General features: G+C 32.5%; 1 protein-coding gene across 2 annotated transcripts; it reads right to left on the bottom strand.

Annotated features, from left to right (window-relative positions):
• Positions 1 to 915: 915 nt before the first annotated feature.
• map2k4b (mitogen-activated protein kinase kinase 4b) lies at positions 916 to 23,171 on the bottom strand. Of its 2 annotated transcripts, XM_089015483.1 has the most exons (13): positions 22,961 to 23,171; positions 21,733 to 21,768; positions 17,223 to 17,255; positions 15,559 to 15,661; positions 12,016 to 12,190; positions 10,708 to 10,827; positions 9,454 to 9,573; positions 9,326 to 9,377; positions 8,013 to 8,140; positions 7,791 to 7,868; positions 5,608 to 5,756; positions 4,586 to 4,631; positions 916 to 4,308 (listed from the first exon to the last, which is right to left on the bottom strand). In XM_089015483.1, exons 1-13 carry the CDS (start codon positions 23,070 to 23,072, stop codon positions 4,195 to 4,197), a joined length of 1,266 nt encoding a protein of 421 aa, XP_088871609.1. In that variant the 5' UTR covers positions 23,073 to 23,171; the 3' UTR covers positions 916 to 4,194. The 2 variants fall into 2 exon arrangements, with proteins under 2 accessions (XP_088871609.1, XP_088871610.1); XM_089015484.1 differs by lacking the exon at positions 17,223 to 17,255.
• Between the last annotated feature and the right edge of the window lie 327 nt (positions 23,172 to 23,498).

Raw genomic sequence — 23,498 nt, 5'->3', positions numbered from 1 at the left:
AATAAGTGTGCTTAATGACGTAAAAACGCAGGTGTGAGTCGTTACATATAACTGATGCGCCGATTGGGGACTTAGGCTGAGCATTCCATATTTTTTAAATTATTATTATTTTAAATCGCTTGCTGAATATTTTATGATATCATCTAAATGGCACAATTGATTTGAATAAAAAGGTTTTAGAAAATATAATAGCAAGCCTGATGTTGAACATAGATTGCCATCTAAAGCAGTGATTTTCAACCACTGTGCCGCAGCACACTACCGTAAGAGATCGTCAGGTGTGCCGTGAGAAACTATCCAATGCCCCTTTTTAAAATTTTACAAACATTTATTAATCATTTTCTTCCAATATTACGTAATTGTCCGGTGTCCATGCTGAAAAGACTGGGAGGGTAATTTAATATTCGTCCGTGTGGCAACACGTCACTGATTGCGAGATGGTTAGTGGTCTGCGGCAAAAAAATCCAATGTAAAAAAAAAACGTGCTATGGTTCAAAAAAAAGGTTGAAAAACATTGATCTGGAGGAGTCAAAATTACGACTGGGTAATGAAGGAAATAGCACACTTGTACATACGAAAAACATAATCTTGATATTTAATAGAGGTCAAAACAGCAAATAACGTGCAATCATTCCCCATCGTTTCGCCCCTGAGAATCAATGTGTCTTTTATCTATTCGGGGAACTGAATTTATTTTTAGTTTTCTGTATGTATGGAAAAAAGAATAAGAAATAAAATATTACAATACCAGTAAATGCTTGACAGAAGCTGCAATGTTGCTTGGCCACTGACTTCCTTGATTTTTTTTAATTCCTGCATTCCTGTTCATGACTGTAAAACAGCAATAAATACACCACAGCAAAATACAGCATGTACCTTTTCTTCTTTATATTAAAAAGAGATAACACAAGTCTCGTATTTTCCACAGGAACTTTATTGGTAACCCTCGATAGACATACAATATAATATTAATCGCCCTTAATATTATTTTATAATCTAATATGAACATTCTAGTAGATTGCAATTTATACAACATGTATCCCAGTGATTGGCATTCAAAAAAAACATACCCCATAGGTGAGGAACATATTTTTTTGGTAGTTTTGCAGCCATCTCCGCATTACAGATAAAGACAGAGATAGAATCTCCAAGTTGACCTCAAAGAGAGAACACTAACTCTCCTGTAATGCATCTGAAAGAATGTCAATAGTTCTAATTTATGATCTTTATGGTTTCTATTTTGGAGATTCTGACATTTTAATTGAAATACATAGTCATGTTTTTTTTTTTCCATCTTCAGTGCAAGCCAGAGAGTGACATGCTTGGAGGAACATGCTGAGTGTCAAAGTGAAAAAAAGTGATATTTCATCACTCTGGACAGTTGTGGTAAAAGTGGAAAAGGACATTATTTAGCAGCAATTACTTTTTTTTCCCTTTCTTTGAGGAGGGAACTCTTGTCAGGCTATTTCTCAAATATACATAGTTACACCTGTTTGTCTTTGTAATGCAGCATGGTGGATCTGTGATCAGTGTGGTTGAGCAGGAAAACTGTACAGTGCCAAGACAGGATAATCAGAGACACTAGGGCCCCGTTCTTAAATGGAAAATTCCACTATTTTCTTTTTTTAGGGAAAGGGGAAACCTAAATCCCCCCCACCTAAGATCTGTGCGGTTTTGTTCGACTGGGCCTTAATGGTCTTGCAAAACCTGCCAAGAACAGCAGATTAGATGCACTATATACATAAACATATTATACATCATCAGTGAACATCAAATAACTTTACATCAGGCAAGCATTGCATGAACCAGTTTGCGTGATGTCATTATTTTCAAGTCACGAGAGATAAAACGTGATTTGATGTGAAAATCTAAATTGTCCAAACTCTATCAAGGACAACAGTGTTTTGACTGCCTATCGTCTTATCAGGTTTAAAGGACAACCGACACCGCCGGACAAGTTGTGTCTATAATTTGTAAAATCACTTCAAATGACATCTACGGAGTGTATTTCACAAAGATTCCACGGCATATAGCTATACTTTGCGTTTTAAGACTTGCGCTGAATATTCAGGAAGTCTTGTTTTCGAGTTGGTGACGATTCCTGACGTGACGTCACGTCAGGAACGCCCCTGACTGAGAAAGCAACATACAATGCATTTTGGGTACTTTGTTTGGTCTGAAAACTTCATGTTGATCCGCGTTGATGGCGAAATTAGAAGGAAAAAGCATAAATAACGCGATGGTGAATCGTTGTGTGTTGCACCAATACTACTATTTGATACTAGTTGACACAAATTCCCAGCAGACAAATCAGCCCATTTCCAACAGAGCTTGGGCGCCATCTTGTTCATTTTCTGGGACGCTACATTGGAGTCCAGATGCCTCAAAATGAGACGGACGGACTTCTTTAATCGATTGCAAACATTTATGCTTTCCTCTTCAGAACTATTTGAATCATATTCATAACTGGATGAGTAACAAGAAATCATCTTCTCCGAATCTGAAGCCATTGTTATGATTCTAGAGCAAGGAAAAATGTCATGGCGTGATGTCACGAACAAGAAGGCTGAAAATGGCCATTTCCGGTTTCATTTTGAAGTTGTTTTTGGACACTAAGTCATTTTTATTGGTGTTTTGCATTTGACTAAAACTAGGATTCCACCGCATATGGCTATATTTTACATTTTAAGACTGGGGCTGAATATTCAGGAAGTCTTGTTTTTGAGTTGGTGACGAGTCCGTATGTGACGTCACTAAAGGAATGCCCCCTGGCCGGAAAAAAGACACATTATAGCAGTCCTTCCATCACGTCAATATATTTTGCTGTATTGTTTAGTCTGAAAACCTTGTGTTGCACCCAAAAGTCGCCAGAAGAGGGTGTCCAAGCTCCATATAATGAATTTATTATGTTTTCCTCTTCAGAACTATTTGAATCATATTCATAACTGGATGTGTAACAAGAAGGCATATTCTCCGAATCTGAAGCCATTGTTTTGATTCTCAAGCAATGCAAGACGTCTTGACGTGACGTCACGAACTGGGGGTGGGACTTTCTGAAAATGCCCAATTCGCAGCTCAATTTTTTGCAGATTTTGGACACTTTAAGTCATTTTTAGTGGTGTTTTGCATTTGACTAAAATATCAGCCTGTGTGTTTTGGGTATTTTAGATGCTATAAAACGTTTTTCTGATGTCAGTAAGGAAACAAAAAAATGGTGTCGGTTGTCCTTCAAGTTAGCATTATTTATGCATCAAAGGATTGAAAGAAGGAAAAATAAGTTCTAAAAAATGTTTTAAAGCTGTTTCTTCTGTAAATCTGTTGAAATCATAATATATTGTCCTTGGGTTTAAAAAAAACGTAACATGATTGAATAAATTCTGATTTACAAATCTAAGAGACACAAAATGGAAACACTGTTGATTCTGTTGCAAAAGATCTGTCGGAGTTTTGGGTTCATCCAAGCTCACCATTTATAAATAAAATAGTCTCCTTTGCTCTTCTTTAACCACATTCAGTCAATGAAATTCTAAACAAAACACATTTACAGGTTTCAAAATCTATATTTTGTGGCTCAAGACTTTTCCCAAGAGTTACACGAGGGGAAAATGTCGGTCTATCTCAGTGACTTGAACGCAATGGCAGTATAGAAGAAGTGCAAACTAGGACAAACAATAAGCTGTTCCTCAGTGTGACAAACAATCACAAGTTCCACATTGAAGAGAGAAAGGAGGACATAAAGCCACATAACCATGTTCTCAATTATCTACCCGGACAAGCGCGTTTTGCATACTTATTTAGTTAATGCGGAGCCAACATGGCCGTGTGTGCATGTGATGACAGAGTTGAATACACAAAAGCATACGGACAGTCTACAACGCACAATCCAACAGGTGGCTATTTTTAGGCATGAGCACCATTGCTATGTTTGTTTTATTTGGTAGATTGTTTTTTTTTTATCATTTTTTTATATCAGTGAGCAATAAGTGACTTGATATAAGATGATGTTATGGTTGGCTTCACAATATTTATTTAATTGCAATACGAGCATTCCTCTCTTCTTTGGAACGTGACTAAATTGGTGATTCCATTAAAAGTCCAGGTGCGAAGAATGCGGGTGTCAGCTGGCGAAGTTTCTTACCCGCTGCACGATGGGGAGAACAGTACTCTCGCCCCACCATCCCAAAAAAAACACCCTTAGTCCACATACATGGGAGAAGTGGGCGAGGCGGGGATCTGATCCAGGATACGGCAAACATATGTGGCGACATCCACAAAACGCTCTTCATACATGAGAATGAACGAATGTTTCTGTGAAAAAACAAACACGTGCGATTTTTAATAGTACAGATGAAGCAAAACTTAGTTCAATCACAATTCTGAATTAAATCAAACATGGACGGCAGTTTGTAGGTATATCAAGGCTAGGATTGTCACAAATGAAATCCTGAGGCCCCTAAACTGTATAATGGCTAACAAATGGCAATGGAAATATCTTTTTTGAAGTCCAAAATGTCCATTACAGGTAAAAATTCCCAACTAAACTCCGTGACATTTGATATTTACCATGACAAAATGAGATACTTACCAGCAACTCCCTGTACTTTGGCCTTTTAGATTCATCCTTTGTAAGGCTGGGGAGATAAGAGCATAATTTTAGAATCCTCCCAAAAAATAAAACCTTAAGTCATACCCATAAAGTATTATTTAATTCTTAATTGTTGTATTCCTTTTTTTAATACATTTACAACAACTACATTTGAAAAGTTATCCTAAAACTATTTTCCCAATTACATAGTGTAGTAGAAGCAGTTCGTGGATGAGCTAAAGCAATGATACTTTGGCGCCATTTTGTGGCTCATTTTATATTGCAGGAACCCGAAATAATAATAATACATTTTAATTATACTTTTGCTTTTTTGCCCACGCAGCTATGATAAGACCAAGTTTATAAATGCCAAAATATAAATTTTATAATGCTTTTTTTTTTGTAAAGTACTCGTGATTTTGATCCGTGTATGATGTGACGTTAGCTTGTGCTAGCTAGCACGGCATTAGGGTAAATATGCTAACTAGCATCATGGTATTGATCTTAACCTTTATTTATTATTATTTATTTAAGGAAATTGAGAACAGACTTTCATTTGCAAAAGATAAAATGCACTCTTAATTGAATTACATGACCTCATGTGAGGGGAATTGAAGGGAGAGGGGTATTGAACATAGTTTTATCAAATCAAAATGACCAAATTGGTCCAACTATTAACATTGCATCTATTTTCAGCATTTTTGATTGATTATTTTGTTTAAAAATAACACACACACACACACACATGCACGCACACACACACACACATGCACGCACACACACACACACACACACACACACACATGGTTACACCACAACTAATAGATTTGTGAACAAATTAAATTTAGCAAATTAGATTATATAACCAAATGGGCAATTTTCTGGTATCGAGAGTCAATTAATTTCAAAGTTTCACTCTTCATGGGAAGGCCGGTAAGACATTCCAATTCTATGGTTGTGCCGACAGTGTGGAACGCTTTAGGAGAGACAATTTAAATAAAAACGGCGCGAATTTTGCTTACCATAAGTTTACAAAATTGATGAACTTTGGGGAGAATTGCCTCTCCTCGGAATTACTGAGCTGTGGAGGTTCTCCTTTCACCACTTGCGTCAGCTGATCAAAAACACTGTTCCACTTGGGGTATGGAAACCTTCCAGTGGCCAGCTCATACTGGAAGCAAACACACAAAAAAAATTGGATGACATTAAGATGCTGAACAATTTGAAGTTGTATCACACTGCAATTTCCAGTTGTTCGTGACTTAAAAGACAACCGACGTCTCCGGACAAGTTGTGTCCATAATTTGTAAAATTACTTCAAATGACTTTTACTGAGCATATTTTACAAAAATTCCAACACATATAGCTATATTTAATGTTTTAAGACTCGCGCTGAATATTCAGGAAGTCTTGTTTTCGACTTGGTGAAGATTCCTTATGTGACGTCACGTCAGAAACGTCCCTGACAGAGAAAGCGATACACCATGCATTTTGGGTACTGTGTTTGGTCTGAAAACCTCGTGTTGATCCGTGTTGATGGTGAAATTAGAAGGAAAACACATCAATAATGCGATGGTGACTACTACTATTTGATACTAGTTGACACAAATTCCCAGCAGACAAATCAGCCCATTTCCAACGGAGCTTGGGCGCCATCTTGTGCATTTTCTGGGACGCTACATTGGAGTCCTGACGGCTCAAATTGATCAGGGAGGACTTCTTTAATTGATTGCAAACATTTATGCTTTATAGTCCTGATGAGCAAAAGCATACATGTTTGCAATCGATTAAAGAATTTATTTGGGGCCATTTTGAGGTAACATTGGGGGACAATCTCTTACAAAAAAAGGCACAAAATGGCGACATCCTGTGGCCACATCCGTTTCCACAGGCTGACAAATTCTTAAATGGCGCTTGGACCCCCTCTGGCGGCTTTTGGGTGTAACACAAGGTTTTCAAAAAAACAGTACAGCAAAATACAGTAAAGTATCGTTATATCGATATCGGATATATCGATAGTCCTGGTTATATCGATACTATTTCTATGCACGCACGGAGAAAATTACATGCAAACAGGGTCGGATATATCGATAGTCCCGGTTATATCGATATTTTTTCGGACTCCCTTGAATATCGATATAACGAGACTTTACTGTACATTGACGTGATGGAAGGACAATGCGACAATGCGTCCTTTTCACGGTCAGTGGGTGGTCCTATCGTGACGTCACGTACGGACTCGTCACCAACTCAAAAACAAGACTTCCTGAATATTCAGCACGAGTCTTAAAACGTAAAATATAGCTATATGCGGTGAAATCTTATTAAAATACGCTCAGCAGAAGTCATTTGAAGTGATTTTACAAATTATGGACACAACTTGTCCTGGGACGTCAGTTGTCCTTTAAAGGACAACCGACACCATTTTATTGTTTCCTAACCGACATCAGAAAAACGTTTTATAGCATCTAAAATACCCAAAACACACAGTATGATATTTTTTTGTCAAATGCAAAACACCAATAAAAATGACTTAAAGTGTCCAAAATCTGCAAAAAATTGAGCTGCGAATTGGGCATTTTCAGAAAGTCCCGCCCCCAGTTCGTGACGTCACACCAAGACGAAAATCAAAACAATGGCTTCAGATTTGGAGAATCAGTTATGAATATGATTCAAATAGTTCTGAAGAGGAAAGCTTACATGTTTGCAATCGATTAAAGCATCTATTCCATTCCATTTTGCGGCAACATTGGGGAGAAACGATCACCAGAAAAGAGGCACAAAATGGTGACGTCCTGTGGCCACCTCCATTTCCACAGGGTGTTAAATTAATTATATGGAGCTTGGACACCCTCTTCTGGCGACTTTTGGGTGCAACACAAGGTTTTCAGACCAAACAATACAGCAAAATATATTGACGTGATGGAAGGACTGCTACAATGTCTTTTTTTCGGTCAGGGGCAGTTCCTTTAATGACGTCACGTACGGACTCGTCACCAACTCAAAAATCAGACTTCCTGAATATTCAGCGCGAGTCTTAAAACGTAAAATATAGCTATATGCGGTGAAATCTTTTTAAAATACGCTCAGTAGAAGTCATTTGAAGCCATTTTACAAATTATGGACACAATTTATCCAGAGACGTCGGTTGTCCTTAAAAAGAAAAGAAGTGATTTGGGCGGTGAAAGGAAATGGTAGTTCTCACCAAGGTGATTCCCAAGCTCCATACATCCGAGCGGACATCATAACCTTGCCTAGAGGCGCTAGGGTCTATTCTTTCAGGCTGAAAACACAAACAGAACCATTATGAATGTAAAAATTCATATCCTAAGTAGATAGTGGTGCTTTTTTTACAACCATGTTGATTCTTTTTCTGCATTTAAACCCATCAAGACATGGGTGTAAACTCCTATTTATTTTGACTTACTGCCATGTAGGGCCTGCAGCCAGCATCTCTGGTTTTGGCTATGGAGTCCACCAGTTGGCCGCTGATCCCGAAATCACACAGCTTGATGTTACCCTTTCGGTCCATGAGAATGTTAGAAGGTTTAATGTCTAGAATGGTTGAGAGTGACATTTTAGTGAAGTCCAACTTCAAAAAAAAAAAAAATGTATCGTGATGATTATTATGCAGGTAGAAATTAAAACATCACATATAATAAAAATAACAAAATAAAGTGCAACGTTTTTGATGAGAATTCTGTTGATTATATGGAATCCTAACAGGGGGATATTTAACTCACTGCCAGACTATGTGCAAAAATGTGTCCACTCCAGTGCCAGGGTCTTTGTCACTTGAATTCCAGCACCCACAGAATATTGAGTTTTAGGACTACATAAACATTCAATACAGCGTTCGAAACCTTAGACTCTCTTCTTTCACCAGAAAAAAAAAAGAGTTAATTCCTAAATTATATGGGTCTGGAGTTATATGAACTTGAAATGAAGGTGGCTGTCCAAAATACAATGCAATACATACATATTGGTTTATATAGCGCTTTAACAACAGCTCAAGCTAAAACAAAGCGCTGACATGGGAAAAAGGGAAATTATGCCTCTTAGTGGAAAAGAAAAAAACATTGAGAGGCCATGTCCAACGCTTTATCTGCACCCAAGTATGAAAAAACAAAACCCGAACAAATTCGGGAATGGCGCTCTATGTCATATTTTCAATTCTTGAATAAATTCCCGAATGGCAGTGAATGAGTTAAGTGCCGTATTTTCCATCCTCCAAGGGTGCTTTGGAGTGTTTGTATAAGGCGCACCACATTACAAGGTCTATAGAATAGAAGCTGCAATAGTAGCTGCAGTTGCGTAAGGCATCCACAAGATGGAGATGCACTAAAGCGAATAGAATACAATACAATACCACTTGATTTATATTGGACTTTCTAAACTGCTGCGGTTATAACAAAGTGCTTAACGGAACAATAAAAATGGTTGGGTTAAGAAATCAGAATATTGATCCCTATATATGGCATATCGGATTATTCGGTGCACTGGCGGCTGTGGAGAAAATTGAATGTGTTTAGGTGCACCGGATAGTGCTTAAATGATAAAAAAAATTAGCATGATTTTAGCCTCCCGCGTCAGAAAATATCAAAAAATGCCATTTATGTGCTGACTGAGGTGTTTGTTTACAAGTGCCTAAGACGACAGTGTATATTTAAAGACAAGAAACGCTCACTACGCACAACATCTAAAATACAAACAAACGCTAAAATACAGACTGTAGCTCACCTCTGTGAATTATTTTCAAGTTTTCCTTTAAGTGGTTCAGTGCTTTCACCGTCTGTTCAGAAGGCAAAAAAAACACAACTATAATTCTGATCATATGAGAACATTTAAAGGGGAAAAAAAGCACTTACCGCTAATGTTATTTTGCCTAATATTTCCTCTGGAATAACATCATCAAATGCACAATACACATATTTATAAAATTTGTCTAATGAGGTAGACATAAGTTCCATGCAAATCCAACAGTCCCCCTGAAACAAACCAAAAAAAAACACAATGTTATATCACAAGATACAAACGCTCCCCAACTTACGTACGAGATACGAACGGTCGTTTGTAAGTTGAATTTGTTCGTAAGTTGCTTCAGTGCTATATTTGGTATAGTATGTATATAAGTTTATATATATAGTATGTTTAAGATTTTTTATAAGTATGTTTACGGCTTGTATAAGTAACCTGTTTGTTTGGTTGTTGGTAACCTGTTTGGTTTGTACTAAAAAACAAACATTTAATAAAATATATGCTCTTTAAAGATATGTACAACATGTACAACTGGAGGGAAATCTATTAGCTGTCTATTGGCTAGCTATCTGTTGGGTATCTAATAGCTAGCTGGCTCGCTTTCTGTCTATTTCAGTTACTTCCGGGTTGAGTGAACGCCGGCGCGTGTGGCTGCCGCTGCTCACCCACAGAAAAACTGATCCAGTTACTGTAAAGTGACCTTGAGAGTTTTGAAAGGCGCTTACAAATGAAATGGATTATTGTTATTATTATTATTATTATTATTATTATTATATTATTTCAAGCGAGTCTATTTGCTATTTATTAGCTGGCTAGCTAGCTATATAGCTGGCTTGCTAGCTATCCAGCTGGCTTGCTAGCTATCTAGCTGGCTGGCTATCCAGTAGTAAGTACCTCAACCCCTCCCCAATCTCCCTCAAAAGTGAATTATAGTATCCCTTTTTGGGAAGTTTGTGTTCAATTTAGCATCTTTTAGTTATCTGTTAGATATATAGCTAGCTAGCAATCTCGATAGCTATCTATTAGCTCTCTATTAACAATCTATTATATACAGTATATACCTACCTAGCTATCTCGATAGCTATCTATGATCTAGCTAGCTAGCTTTCTTTCTATTTGAGTTACTTCCGGGTTGAGTGAACGCTGGTGCATGTGGCTGCCGCTGCTCACCCACAGAAAAACTGATCCTGTGACTTTAAAGTGACCTTGAGAGTTTTGAAAGGCGCTTATGAATGAAGTGCATTATTATTATTATTATTATTATTACAAAAATGTTCATAATATGTACAATTGTTCGTAAGCAGGGGAGCGTCTATAGAGAGACGAAAAATAAAAACATAAAATATGGTCGCAGTTTGTAATACCTCTCTGAAGAGCGCCCCGTAGAACTGAACGATATATGGACAGTCGCTACTCCTCATCACCACGTCGAGATCCATCAACAGTTGCTTTTGCTCTTTTTCATCCACGGTGGAACGAATCCTCTGAGGGGCAAAAATAGCGCAAACACGGACATTTTTTTGGGGATCAGTTTCAATTTTCTGCTGTTGGACAGTCTGTGACTATTGGATGCATGGCTTGAGGAGCCCGAGATGAGAAGAAATGAGTGTATGTGGAACTGTCGCGGCTTGGAATTGAAGCGAATTTATGTGGGACAGGAGATGTGAGACAATGTCTTTTTGTCAATGGATGCTACAGCTCAATATTTGCTTTCAGCATTTAGCTTGTAGCAGAGGTCCTCATTTCACCATGACGTCCCTGATCCACTGGTGAAAAGGATGCTTTGACTCTCTCCTCTTTCATCTAAAACTGCTTCATACAACAAAAATGGTGCAAAAAGTGCTTAAGATTAAATGCCTGTGTATTTTATGTTGTGTCACATTATTTGTTATTTAGTTTTTGTTGTTGTTGTCTTGACTTCAAGATGGCACCGCGAGTGGCTGTGTTTATATTAGCTACTGTATTTTGTTTTTCTACTTCTTCCTTTCCTTTCATTACTTTGCTGCTGTAAAATATAAATTCCTCCACTGAAAGACTAATAAAACCTACTCCAATCCATATCTTCAATCGCTTGAAATAAAATGTATTATTACTGAAAAGGTTTCCTCAGCCATCATCTGTACTTTTGACAGACGTACTATTACTATTATTATTACAATTATTACTATTATTATTACTACTATTAATACTCACATTACTACTACGATTACTACTACATTACTACTACGATTAATACTACCATTACTACTACCATTAATACTACTATTAATACTACCACTATTACTACTGCTACCACTATTACTACTATTACCACTATTACGACTGCCAGCACTACTACTACTACCACCACTACCACTACTATTATTATTATTACCCCTTGAAGGGAAAAGCCGAAAGGAAATTATTATTATTATTATTATTATTATTATTATTAGTATTATTAGTATTATTATTATTAATATTATTATTATTACAGTAAAGTCTCGTTATATCGATATTGGATATATCGATAGTCCCGGTTATATCGATACTATTTCTATGCACGCACGGAGAAAATTACATGCAAACAGGGTTGGATATATCGATAGTCCCGGTTATATCGATATTTTTTCGGACTCCCTTGAATATCGATATAACGAGACTTTACTGTATTATTAAAATTGGGTCGTCACCTTGACCGCCATAATCTGTCCCGTTGGTTTGTGGACCATTTTATTGACGGATCCGTACGCCCCGCGGCCGATCTCCCCGAGGTCTCTTAGGTCCTCAGCTGTAAAGTCGCAGTGCTGCTCAGGAGAAATCTTAAGCTTCCCCGACGATTCAATGCTGTGCGTCCGCAGCCGCTCTCTACAGGATCGTGAGGATGAAACAAAATGGGATAAATTAGTAGAGGAAGTCAAAAATTAGGAGGATGAACCCAAAAGACAATTGCCGTTATTGATCATATTTATTATCTTGAATTTTTTTGAATCGCTTTCAAAATACTTGAATGTTCCCCCCCCAAAAAAATCAACAGTGTGCCTCTTGAATGAACATCGCATTTTCAATCTGTAATTTGTAACTCAAATTAATTTTCATGTACTACATCGCTACCAGGTAAACATGTTTTCATTCTACCAAAACTAGAAGTACTTCCTTCTTCCTTGTCTAGGAATCAAGAGAAATGTAGTTTTACCAGCCTAAATTTGCAGTCAAAACAAATGGCAGATGAGCGTTTCTGGCGCCGTGGTTCAATGTTACAAGAGTGGAATAATATAATGGCGGTTGATGGAATTGACAGATAAACAACAAAAAGTGCAAAAAAATGAAATACAATTTTTTAAAAAATGTAAGAAGGAGAAGTTATATATATATATATATATATATATATATATATATATATATATATATATATATATATATATATATATATATATATATATATATATATTTGCGAGCGAGGAATTGTACCAACTTTTTAATGGCTGCTGAATTTTCAATCAATTTTGCTGCAATAATAACAAAAAGTACCGTATTTTCCGCTCTATAAGGCGCACCTAAAAGCATTTGAAAAAAAACATCCTGTGACTGTAAAGTCTCCTTGAGAGTTTTGAAAGGCGCTTATAAATGAAATGTATTATTATTATTATTATTATTATTACTACTATTACTATTATTACTATTATTACTACTTCTGTTACTATTATTACTACTATTACACACTACTATTACTATTATTATTATTACTATTATTATTATTTCTACTATTATTACCACTATTAATTAATACTATTATTGTTATTAATATTATTACTATTATTATTACAACTATCTTCTTTTCCTTTCGGCTTTTCCCATCAAGGGGTCGCCACAGCAAATCAGTGTCCTCCATCTTTAGAGGTTTGATCCGCATTACTATTATTATTATTATTATTATTATTATTATTACTACTATTACTATTATTATTACTATTATCACTATTATTATTACTACTATTACTACTTCTGTTACTATTATTATTACTACTATTACTATTATTATTACTACTACTATTACTATTATTACTACTACTATTATTATTATTATTATTACTACTTCTATTATTAGTATTATTATTATTACTATTATTATTATTTCTACTATTATTACTACTATTATTACTACTATTATTATTGTTATTAATATTACTATTACTATTATTACTACTACTACTATCTTCTTTTCCTTTCGGCTTTTCCCATCAAGGGGTCGCTACAGCAAATCAGTGTCCTCCATCTTTAGAGGTTTGATCCACATTACTATTTCTACTATTATTACTACTATTATTACTACTATTATTATTGTTATTAATATTACTATTACTATTATTACTACTACTACTATCTTCTTTTCCTTTCGGCTTTTCCCATCAAGGGGTCGCTACAGCAAATCAGTGTCCTCCATCTTTAGAGGTTTGATCCACATTACTATTACTATTACTATTATTATTATTATTATTATTATTATTACTACTATGATTACTACTATTACTATTATTATTACTATTATTACTATTATTATTACTACTATTACTACTTCTGTTACTATTATTATTACTACTATTACTATTATTATTACTACTACTATTACTATTATTATTATTACTATTATTATTATTTCTACTATTATTACTACTATTATTATTGTTATTACTATTACTACTACTATCTTCTTTTCCTTTCGGCTTTTCCCATCAAGGGGTCGCTACAGCAAATCAGTGTCCTCCATCTTTAGAGGTTTGATCCGCATTACTGCTACTACTATTATTATTATTATTATTATTATTACTATTACTATTATCCGATGCACCTGATAAATGGATCAATAATCTGATTACTTGAATTTAGTATTTTATGTTCTTGTAAAGTGCTTTTCTTAGAGCTGCAGCAGTTGTGAAAGCGCACTACAAAATAAAGCTGTATTGTGTTGTATTGTATTGTATTGTATTGTATTGTATTGTATTGTATTGTATTGTATTCCGGATATTCTATATTGTCCGTTTAGGGTACCTAGCGGATGCATAACGCAACCTCAAGTACTATTGTCGTTTCTATTCTGACATTTCTATTCTGCGTCCAAACTAATTCACTTGTGCCAGGGTGTTTTTCATTGTCACTCGAATTCGAGGACCCACAGAATATTAAGTTTTAGGACTACATAAACATTTGAAACAGCGTTAGATACCTTAGCCCAGGGGTGTCAAAGTCATTTTTTTGCTGCGGGCCACATTGTAGTTATGGTTTCCTCTCGAGGGCCGTTATGAATTTGGGGAACCCATTAGAATGTTTAAATCCCTTCAAATATTACATATAGAGCACACAGCAAATTAATGAATAACTCGTTTTCGAATCTGAAGTCAAGAATAATGACTTTTATTGTGGTTGACATCCAAAAATATGAAATTTTGGCTCAGATTTTAGCAATCATCATAGAATTTAACACGTTTGATTTGCTTTCGCGGGCCGAAAAAAATGATGTGGCGGGCCGGATTTGGCCCGCGTGCCTTGACTTTGACACCTGTGCCTTAGCCTGACTTCTTTCATCAGAAAAAGAAAAGTTAATTCCTAAATTATATGGGTCTGGAGTTATATGATCTTGAAATGAGGGCAGCTGTCCAAAATACAATGCCATACATACATACTGAAGTTGTAGCAAAGCGCTAAACATGGACAACTATCAGACAGGAAATAAAGCAGTTACAAAGAAATGGAAAATGATTTAAAAAATTAATTCATGAATCATAATCATTTAAAAAATACCCTTGGTATTTATTTACATAAAAACAAAAAGTACCGTATTGTAGGTAGGTATTGTCATTGAAAACAACATTTTTGATTTGTCAATAGCTGATGAGATGTTGACTATGCACTGTAAAACCCAACAAGTTGAAAGTACTCAATTTTTTTATGGCAACTGATTACGTCAAAATTTTTGAGTACAGTTTACTCAAAAGTTTTGAGTAACCTGTACAGGTTACTCAAAACAGGTTACAGGTTACTCAAAACTTTTGAGTAAACTGTACTCAAAAATGTTGACGTAATCAGTTGCCATAAAAAATTGAGTACTTTCAACTTGTTGGGTTTTACAGTGGGGTTTACTCAAGGAAGTACATGATTTCAACTCTGACACAGATTTGAATAATCAAGATTGATTTCCTGCCAAGACAACAGCCAAAATTATAAAAATGGTTACTCACATGTGTGGATTCTGGAAGGAAGGGGGCGTCGGATTGAGCGGAAGTCGGGATGATGGCTTCACGGGAGGGCTGGCGAAATTCAATTTTAGCGCTTTACGTTTACCTGGCGGAACAAAAACACAGACGGTGTCCCAAAGCAAATGCGGCGTGGTGTAATAATCAATAACTTCCAAAACTAAAGACTACAGCACCCTCCCCACAACATGATCTGACCGCTTGCACGACAGAATGACATCAGAGACAAGAGCTGCAGCGCGAGAGAATCAAAATGACCAGATAAATAAATATCTATATATAAAAAGGAGTCCAAGATGGTGCCCGAGTCGGCAGCCATCAGTTGCGTATGTGGAACTGTTGCGGCTTGGAAATGAAGCGGATTTAAATGTAACAGGAGATGTGAGACAGTCTCTTTTCGTCAATGGATGCTACAGCTTTGTGTTTGCTTTCAACATTTAGCTTGTAGCAGACGTGCGCATTTCACCATGATGTCCCTGATCCACTGGTGAAAAAGACGTTTTGAGCCTCTCTTCTTTCATCTAAAACTGCTTCATACAACAAAATTGGTGCAAAAAGTGCTTAAAATTGAATGATTGTCCATGTCTTTTGTCACATAATTTGCTATTTAGGTTTTTTTTTTGTAGTTGTTTTTGTGTTTTGTGTTGTAGTTGTGACTTCAAAATGGCGCCGCGAGATTGGCAGCCTTTACAGCATCTCATGTATTTCGTTTTTCTACTTCTTCCTTTCCTCACTTTGCTGCTGTGAAATGTAAATGTCTCCACTGCGAAACTAATAAAGGCTAATCCAATCCAATATTACTCAGATAATGTCAATAAAAAACTGCATAATATTAACAATAATAATAATAATAATAATCTTCTTCGCCTTTTCCCTTCAAGGGGTCGCCACAGCGAATCAGTAACCTCCATCTTCAGAGGTATGATAATAATAATAATAATAATAATAATAATAATAGTCGTAACTCAAATAGATAGAATGCTATCTAGCTAACTAATAGAGAGCTAGCCATCGAGCTAGACCGCTGATAGATAAGATAGCCAGCCAACTAGACCACTAATAGATAACTAACAAATAGAAAATAGATAGCTGGGTAGGTAGCTTGATAGCTAGCTCGACTGTCATAATGCATATTGTAAATCTTTGAGACAACCGGATATCATTTCATAGTGCAAGTGATAATATTTCACATTGTGGGAGTAATTTGACATCAGACAGGTCAGTAACTAATGGAAAGGAGTATCACAAAGAGGAATCACCCATGTTAAAAGTTTTTGTGAAGTAAAAATCATTAAGTGGCCATTGAAATAACACATTTGACAGTTACGTTCTCTCAAGTAGCGCATCTCAGTGTTGTTAAAATTAAGCGCAAAGCGATTCCAATACTATCAAGTATAGCTACAAACATGGCGTCCATGGCCCTAAGTTGAATTAAGCAGTTTAGAGTGGACAGACCCAATTACCAAAACAACACACAGGTTGCCTCAATAGTACACGGTGGCTTCCTTTCCATCAATTTGAGGTCTGAAATAGAGCAGCGCTCCATTCAGAAGCCAAATGATAGACTTGGGGAAACCACCTTAGACCACTGAGGCGTACGTGTACCCACATAGAGATTAGCGTGATTAGCGTGCAAGTTATTTGCTTACTTTGGGAAACTCCAGACAGGCTTATCTGAAATCCTGAAGTAGGAATAATAGTAAATAAATAAATAAATATAAATAAATAAATATAAATATAAATATAAATATAAATATAAATAGATATATATATAATATAAATAAATACAAATAATTACAAATAAAAACAAATAAATATTAATAAATACAAATAAATATAATTAAATATAAATAAATATAAGTAAATATAAATACATATAAATAGAAATATAAATACATATCCTGAAGTAGGAAAAATAGTAAATAAATAAATAAATATAAATAAATACAAATAAGTACAAATAAACACAAATAAAAACAAATACAAATACATATAAATAAATATTAATAAATACAAATAAATTTAAATAGAAATATAAATAAATATAAGTGAATATAAGTCAATAAAAATACAGATAAATAAATAGAAATACAAATACATATCCTGAAGTAGGAATAATAGTAAATAAATAAATAGAAATATAAATAAATACAAATAAGTACAAATAATTACAAATAAACACAAATAAAAACAAATAAACATTAATAAATACAAATAAATATAATTAAATATAAATATAAATAAATATGAATAAATATAAGTAAATATAAATACATATAAATAAATAGAAATATAAATTTATATCCTGAAGTAGGAAAAATAGTAAATAAATATAAATAAATACAAATAAGTACAAATAAACACAAATAAAAACAAATACATATAAATAAATATAAGTGAATATAAGTCAATAAAAATACAGATAAATAAATAGAAATACAAATACATATCCTGAAGTAGGAATAATAGTAAATAAATAAATTCAAATATAAATAAATACAAATAAGTACAAATAATGACAAATAAACACAAATAAAAACAAATAAATATTAATAAATACAAATAAATATAATTAAATATAAATATAATTAAATATGAATAAATATAAGTAAATATAAATACATATAAATAAATAGAAATATAAATTTATATCCTGAAGTAGGAAAAATAGTAAATAAATATAAATAAATACAAATAAGTACAAATAAACACAAATACAAACAAATACATATAAATAAATATAAGTGAATATAAGTCAATAAAAATACAGATAAATAAATAGAAATACAAATACATATCCTGAAGTAGGAATAATAGTAAATAAATAAATAGAAATATAAATAAATACAAATAAGTACAAATAATTACAAATAAACACAAATAAAAACAAATAAACATTAATAAATACAAATAAATATAATTAAATATAAATATAAATAAATATGAATAAATATAAGTAAATATAAATACATATAAATAAATAGAAATATAAATTTATATCCTGAAGTAGGAAAAATAGTAAATAAATAAATAAAGATAAATAAATACAAATAAGTACAAATAAACACAAATAAAAACAAATACAAATACATATAAATAAATATTAATAAATACAAATAAATGTAAATAGAAATATAAATAAATATAAGTGAATATAAGTCAATAAAAATACAGATAAATAAATAGAAATACAAATAAATACAAATAAGTACAAATAATTACAAATAAACACAAATAAAAACAAATAAATATTAATAAATACAAATAAATATAAATAAATATGAATAAATATAAGTAAATATAAATACATATAAATAAATAGAAATATAAATTTATATCCTGAAGTAGGAAAAATAGTAAATAAATATAAATAAATACAAATAAGTACAAATAAACACAAATAAAAACAAATACATATAAATAAATATAAGTGAATATAAGTCAATAAAAATACAGATAAATAAATAGAAATACAAATACATATCCTGAAGTAGGAATAATAGTAAATAAATAAATAAATAAATAGAAATATAAATAAATACAAATAAGTACAAATAATTACGAATAAACACAAATAAAAACAAATAAATATTAAGAAATACAAATAAATATAATTAAATATAAATATAAATAAATATGAATAAATATAAGTAAATATAAATACATATAAATAAATAGAAATATAAATACATATCCTGAAGTAGGAAAAATAGTAAATAAATAAATATAAATAAATACAAATAAGTACAAATAAACACAAATAAAAACAAATACAAATACATATAAATAAATATTAATAAATACAAATAAATGTAAATAGAAATATAAATAAATATAAGTGAATATAAGTCAATAAAAATACAGATAAATAAATAGAAATACAAATAAATACAAATAAGTACAAATAATTACAAATAAACACAAATAAAAACAAATAAATATTAATAAATACAAATAAATATAATTAAATATAAATATAAATAAATATGAATAAATATAAGTAAATATAAATACATATAAATAAATAGAAATATAAATTTATATCCTGAAGTAGGAAAAATAGTAAATAAATATAAATAAATACAAATAAGTACAAATAAACACAAATAAAAACAAATACATATAAATAAATATAAGTGAATATAAGTCAATAAAAATACAGATAAATAAATAGAAATACAAATACATATCCTGAAGTAGGAATAATAGTAAATAAATAAATAAATAGAAATATAAATAAATACAAATAAGTACAAATAATTACGAATAAACACAAATAAAAACAAATAAATATTAAGAAATACAAATAAATATAATTAAATATAAATATAAATAAATCTGAATAAATATAAGTAAATATAAATACATATAAATAAATAGAAATATAAATACATATCCTGAAGTAGGAAAAATAGTAAATAAATAAATATAAATAAATACAAATAAGTACAAATAAACACAAATAAAAACAAATACAAATACATATAAATAAATATTAATAAATACAAATAAATGTAAATAGAAATATAAATAAATATAAGTGAATATAAGTCAATAAAAATACAGATAAATAGAAATACAAATACATATCCTGAAGTAGGAATAATAGTAAATAAATAAATAAATAAATATAAATAAATAAAGATAAATATAAATAGATATATATATAATATAAATAAATACAAATAATTACAAATAAAAACAAATAAATATTAATAAATACAAATAAATATAATTAAATATAAATATAAATAAATATAAGTAAATATAAATACATATAAATAAATAGAAATATAAATACATATCCTGAAGTAGGAATAATAGTAAATAAATAAATACAAATATAAAATAAATACAAATAAGTACAAATAATTACAAATAAACACAAATAAAAACAAATAAATATTAATAAATACAAATAAATATAATTAAATATAAATTAATATGAATAAATATAAGTAAATATAAATACATATAAATAAATAGAAATATAAATACATATCCTGAAGTAGGAAAAATAGTAAATAAATAAATATAAATACAAATAAGTACAAATAAAAACAAATACAAATACATACAAATAAATATTAATACATAAATATTAATAAATAAATACAAATATAAATAAGTGAATATAAGTAAATATAAATACATATAAATAAATAGAAATATAAATACACATAAATAAATATAAATAACTAAATATAAATAAATACATTTTTTTAAACACACACACTTAGTTTTGGCTTGTTTCCTCTATGGCTCAGCTTGAAAGTGTCATAAACAAGCTAAAATAACTGACTACATTTATTTTAACTGCGTTGGTTTATTTATAAACCCTGTAAAATATTTGCGGCATCGATATTAATGTGATTTATATTGTGATTTTGCAATTTTATTTTATTTTTATTTTTTTTGGGGGGGCAACACTACAGACACCTGTTGAAAATGGACAAATTTGATAAAATTAATGACCCTGTCGCTGATGGGTTGAGTTTTTAAAACCTGTCATTTAGGCGTCTGCGCTTGTGGGTTGTTGCATGTCTTTCATCTATCTAATTTGAGATTTTTCACTCAAAACGTATGAAGAAATATAACAAATATCCAAATTGGGCACGTGTACCTGAAAATCCAACCTCAACATATGTTACCATGAAAAAAGTAACTGTATGCTATCCAGCGTATCATTTTCTAGGGAAAAAAAGCAATTGGTAAAGTAAACTTGGCCAACAACATGCAGCTTCACAATATAAATAAAGAAGCAAGTGTCAGTCAAATCTCATTTGTTGTGGGACTCGGTTTGCAAACTAAATCATCTTTTCCCTTTCTCATTAAATAGAAATACAATCAATCAGGTCAACAAACATTAATTCCAATGCGTTTGGAGAAGCCGTAATGGTTTATTCTTTGCTAATACTGAGATAGCGCAGTTCAATAACTAACACACTTTTAGTTTGACAAGCTTACAGGTATGTTTGTTCATGAATCGAGGTATTGACTGTCCATCTAAATTAAACTTTTAAATAATCATACCATAACAGAAGGGCAGTTTGAGAAACGTTTTACACATTGATCTTATCTGCCATTATAAAACCAAAATAAAGTGAAAACATGTACAACAGATCACTTCCAACAGACGAGTAACTTAAACGTGAATACCTGTTTCATTTTGACATCTCCAGCAGCTGTTCATTTCTGTGGGGGTTTAGATAAAAAAAATGATACTACACATGTGCCATAGAATAACATCATGCAAATACATATTTGCGAATCGGACCATGTTGCTATTTATGTCATGATGGAAAGGGTGAGGCAAATTGTTCAATCGAAATGTCATCCATCAGCAATAATTAATGCCTCCTTGGCTGAAAACGACGCTGCATAATGTGCCATCACTGTTTGTCAAGAACGTGTCTGCAGATTGACACTTTTGTCATTCGAAGAGCAGACATATCTAGAATTTGCAGCCGGTAGCTTCATGACAAGGGAGGTGACCCATCTCACTATCATTTCCATTGACTTTAATTATAGTGAAACACATTTAAGAATAGAGAACACATCAAATGATAAATTAGGATTGGAAGCAGATTTACTGCTTCATGTAAATAACACTTGATCTAAATATGTATTGCATAAGCAAAGGCGGGGGGCAATAACCAGCATTGAATCATAAAAGTCAGGTGACTAGACGCATGTATTAAAATTAATTTGTTGAGCAGTTGTAATGAGATATTGTGCATATAAAAGTGCCGTGGCTAAAAAGAAATACTTTCAATGCAGGCCTGGTTTGCTCACTGCTAGTGTTCAACAGAACGCCGGAATTGACACTGACGTTGGTTCTAGATGTACTTGTTAAATGTATTATTTGCGTTCTTTCAAATCGTAATTTTGTAGTAATGCGTATCATGACAAATGGCGTGAATATAAGTCTCTAAGATACCAAACAGGCCCGGCGATGCAGCAGCTAAACGAGGCTACTGCATCATTGCTAACCTGATAGCTGAGTTGTTTGTGGAGCTTTAAGCTAGCTAAACTAAGATATGGCGTTTGCGGAAACAGTCAAATGTATACTTCAACGTAGATTTAAAAAATATTTTTTTATTATTATTTGTGTTATATTTCATAAACAGGCGACACGACGTTCATAACACGTTTCGTATTTATGTACTTCACGTTTTTATTTGTAGCCCATGTGCTAATTCGCGTGTCAAAACAGTTCATTTAGGGATTCCAACAACATTTATGGATTTTATTTTGAAATGTCTGACTACATAGTCCGGTATCAAAGTATCTATTTTTACAACAGTTCCTACTTATGGGAGCTACTATGCTACAATTCTTTATAACTCGCGTTTTAATGTAGAGATGATAAAATATGTTTGTGTACCTTGCATACTGCTACCCTGTGTTTGCTGGTGGAATTGATGCGACGCAGATCCTACAATGTTGAAGCTATTGCTGGAGCTGGAGGAGGTGCTGTCAGGACTGGGAGTCGCCATTGTTGTGTTGGGTTCCGACAGCAGCGCTCGGGCTCCAATGCAGATAGTGAAACTTCGCCCTCTCGCTGCCTGCAGACGGGACACTGCGCAACTTGAACGCAGCAGATTTGATATGGCCACGTCTTTGCTGACGCTGCCTTGGCGTACTGTCGGAAAAACTAATTTCAAATGAAAAAAAAACTCAAAACAGCGATTGTGTTTTCATTTCTGCATATGAGTCATATTTATCTCACTGTGCCAGATTACGCTGAGAGAAATCATGAAGTGCCGTAATTAATTGCACAATTTGACTTAATTGGTCCAGGAATTATTTAATTCAAATGATGTATTACTGTATCTGTATTAATGCCCATGATAATAATAATTATACATTATATTTTAAGCGCCTTTCTAAGCTCTCAAGGACACTACAGTCAAGATGTTAAC

The sequence above is a fragment of the Hippocampus bargibanti genome, linkage group LG15 (genome assembly GCF_051943395.1).
Source record: "Hippocampus bargibanti isolate YZ-2025 linkage group LG15, ASM5194339v1, whole genome shotgun sequence".
NCBI lineage: Eukaryota > Metazoa > Chordata > Actinopteri > Syngnathiformes > Syngnathidae > Hippocampus > Hippocampus bargibanti.
Note: the sequence above shows the minus strand (reverse complement) of the source record. Positions and strands in the feature narration are given on the sequence as shown.

Coding starts and splice junctions, on each gene's coding strand:
- map2k4b (XM_089015483.1), bottom strand. CDS start 23,072: ATGGCGACTCCCAGTCCTGACAGCACCTCCTCCAGCTCCAGCAATAGC. Junction 12,191..15,558: donor TCCTTCCAGAATCCACACAT/GTGAGTAACCAT, acceptor ACGATCCTGTAG/AGAGCGGCTGCGGACGCACA. Junction 9,574..10,707: donor ACGGGGCGCTCTTCAGAGAG/GTATTACAAACT, acceptor GGTTTGTTTCAG/GGGGACTGTTGGATTTGCAT.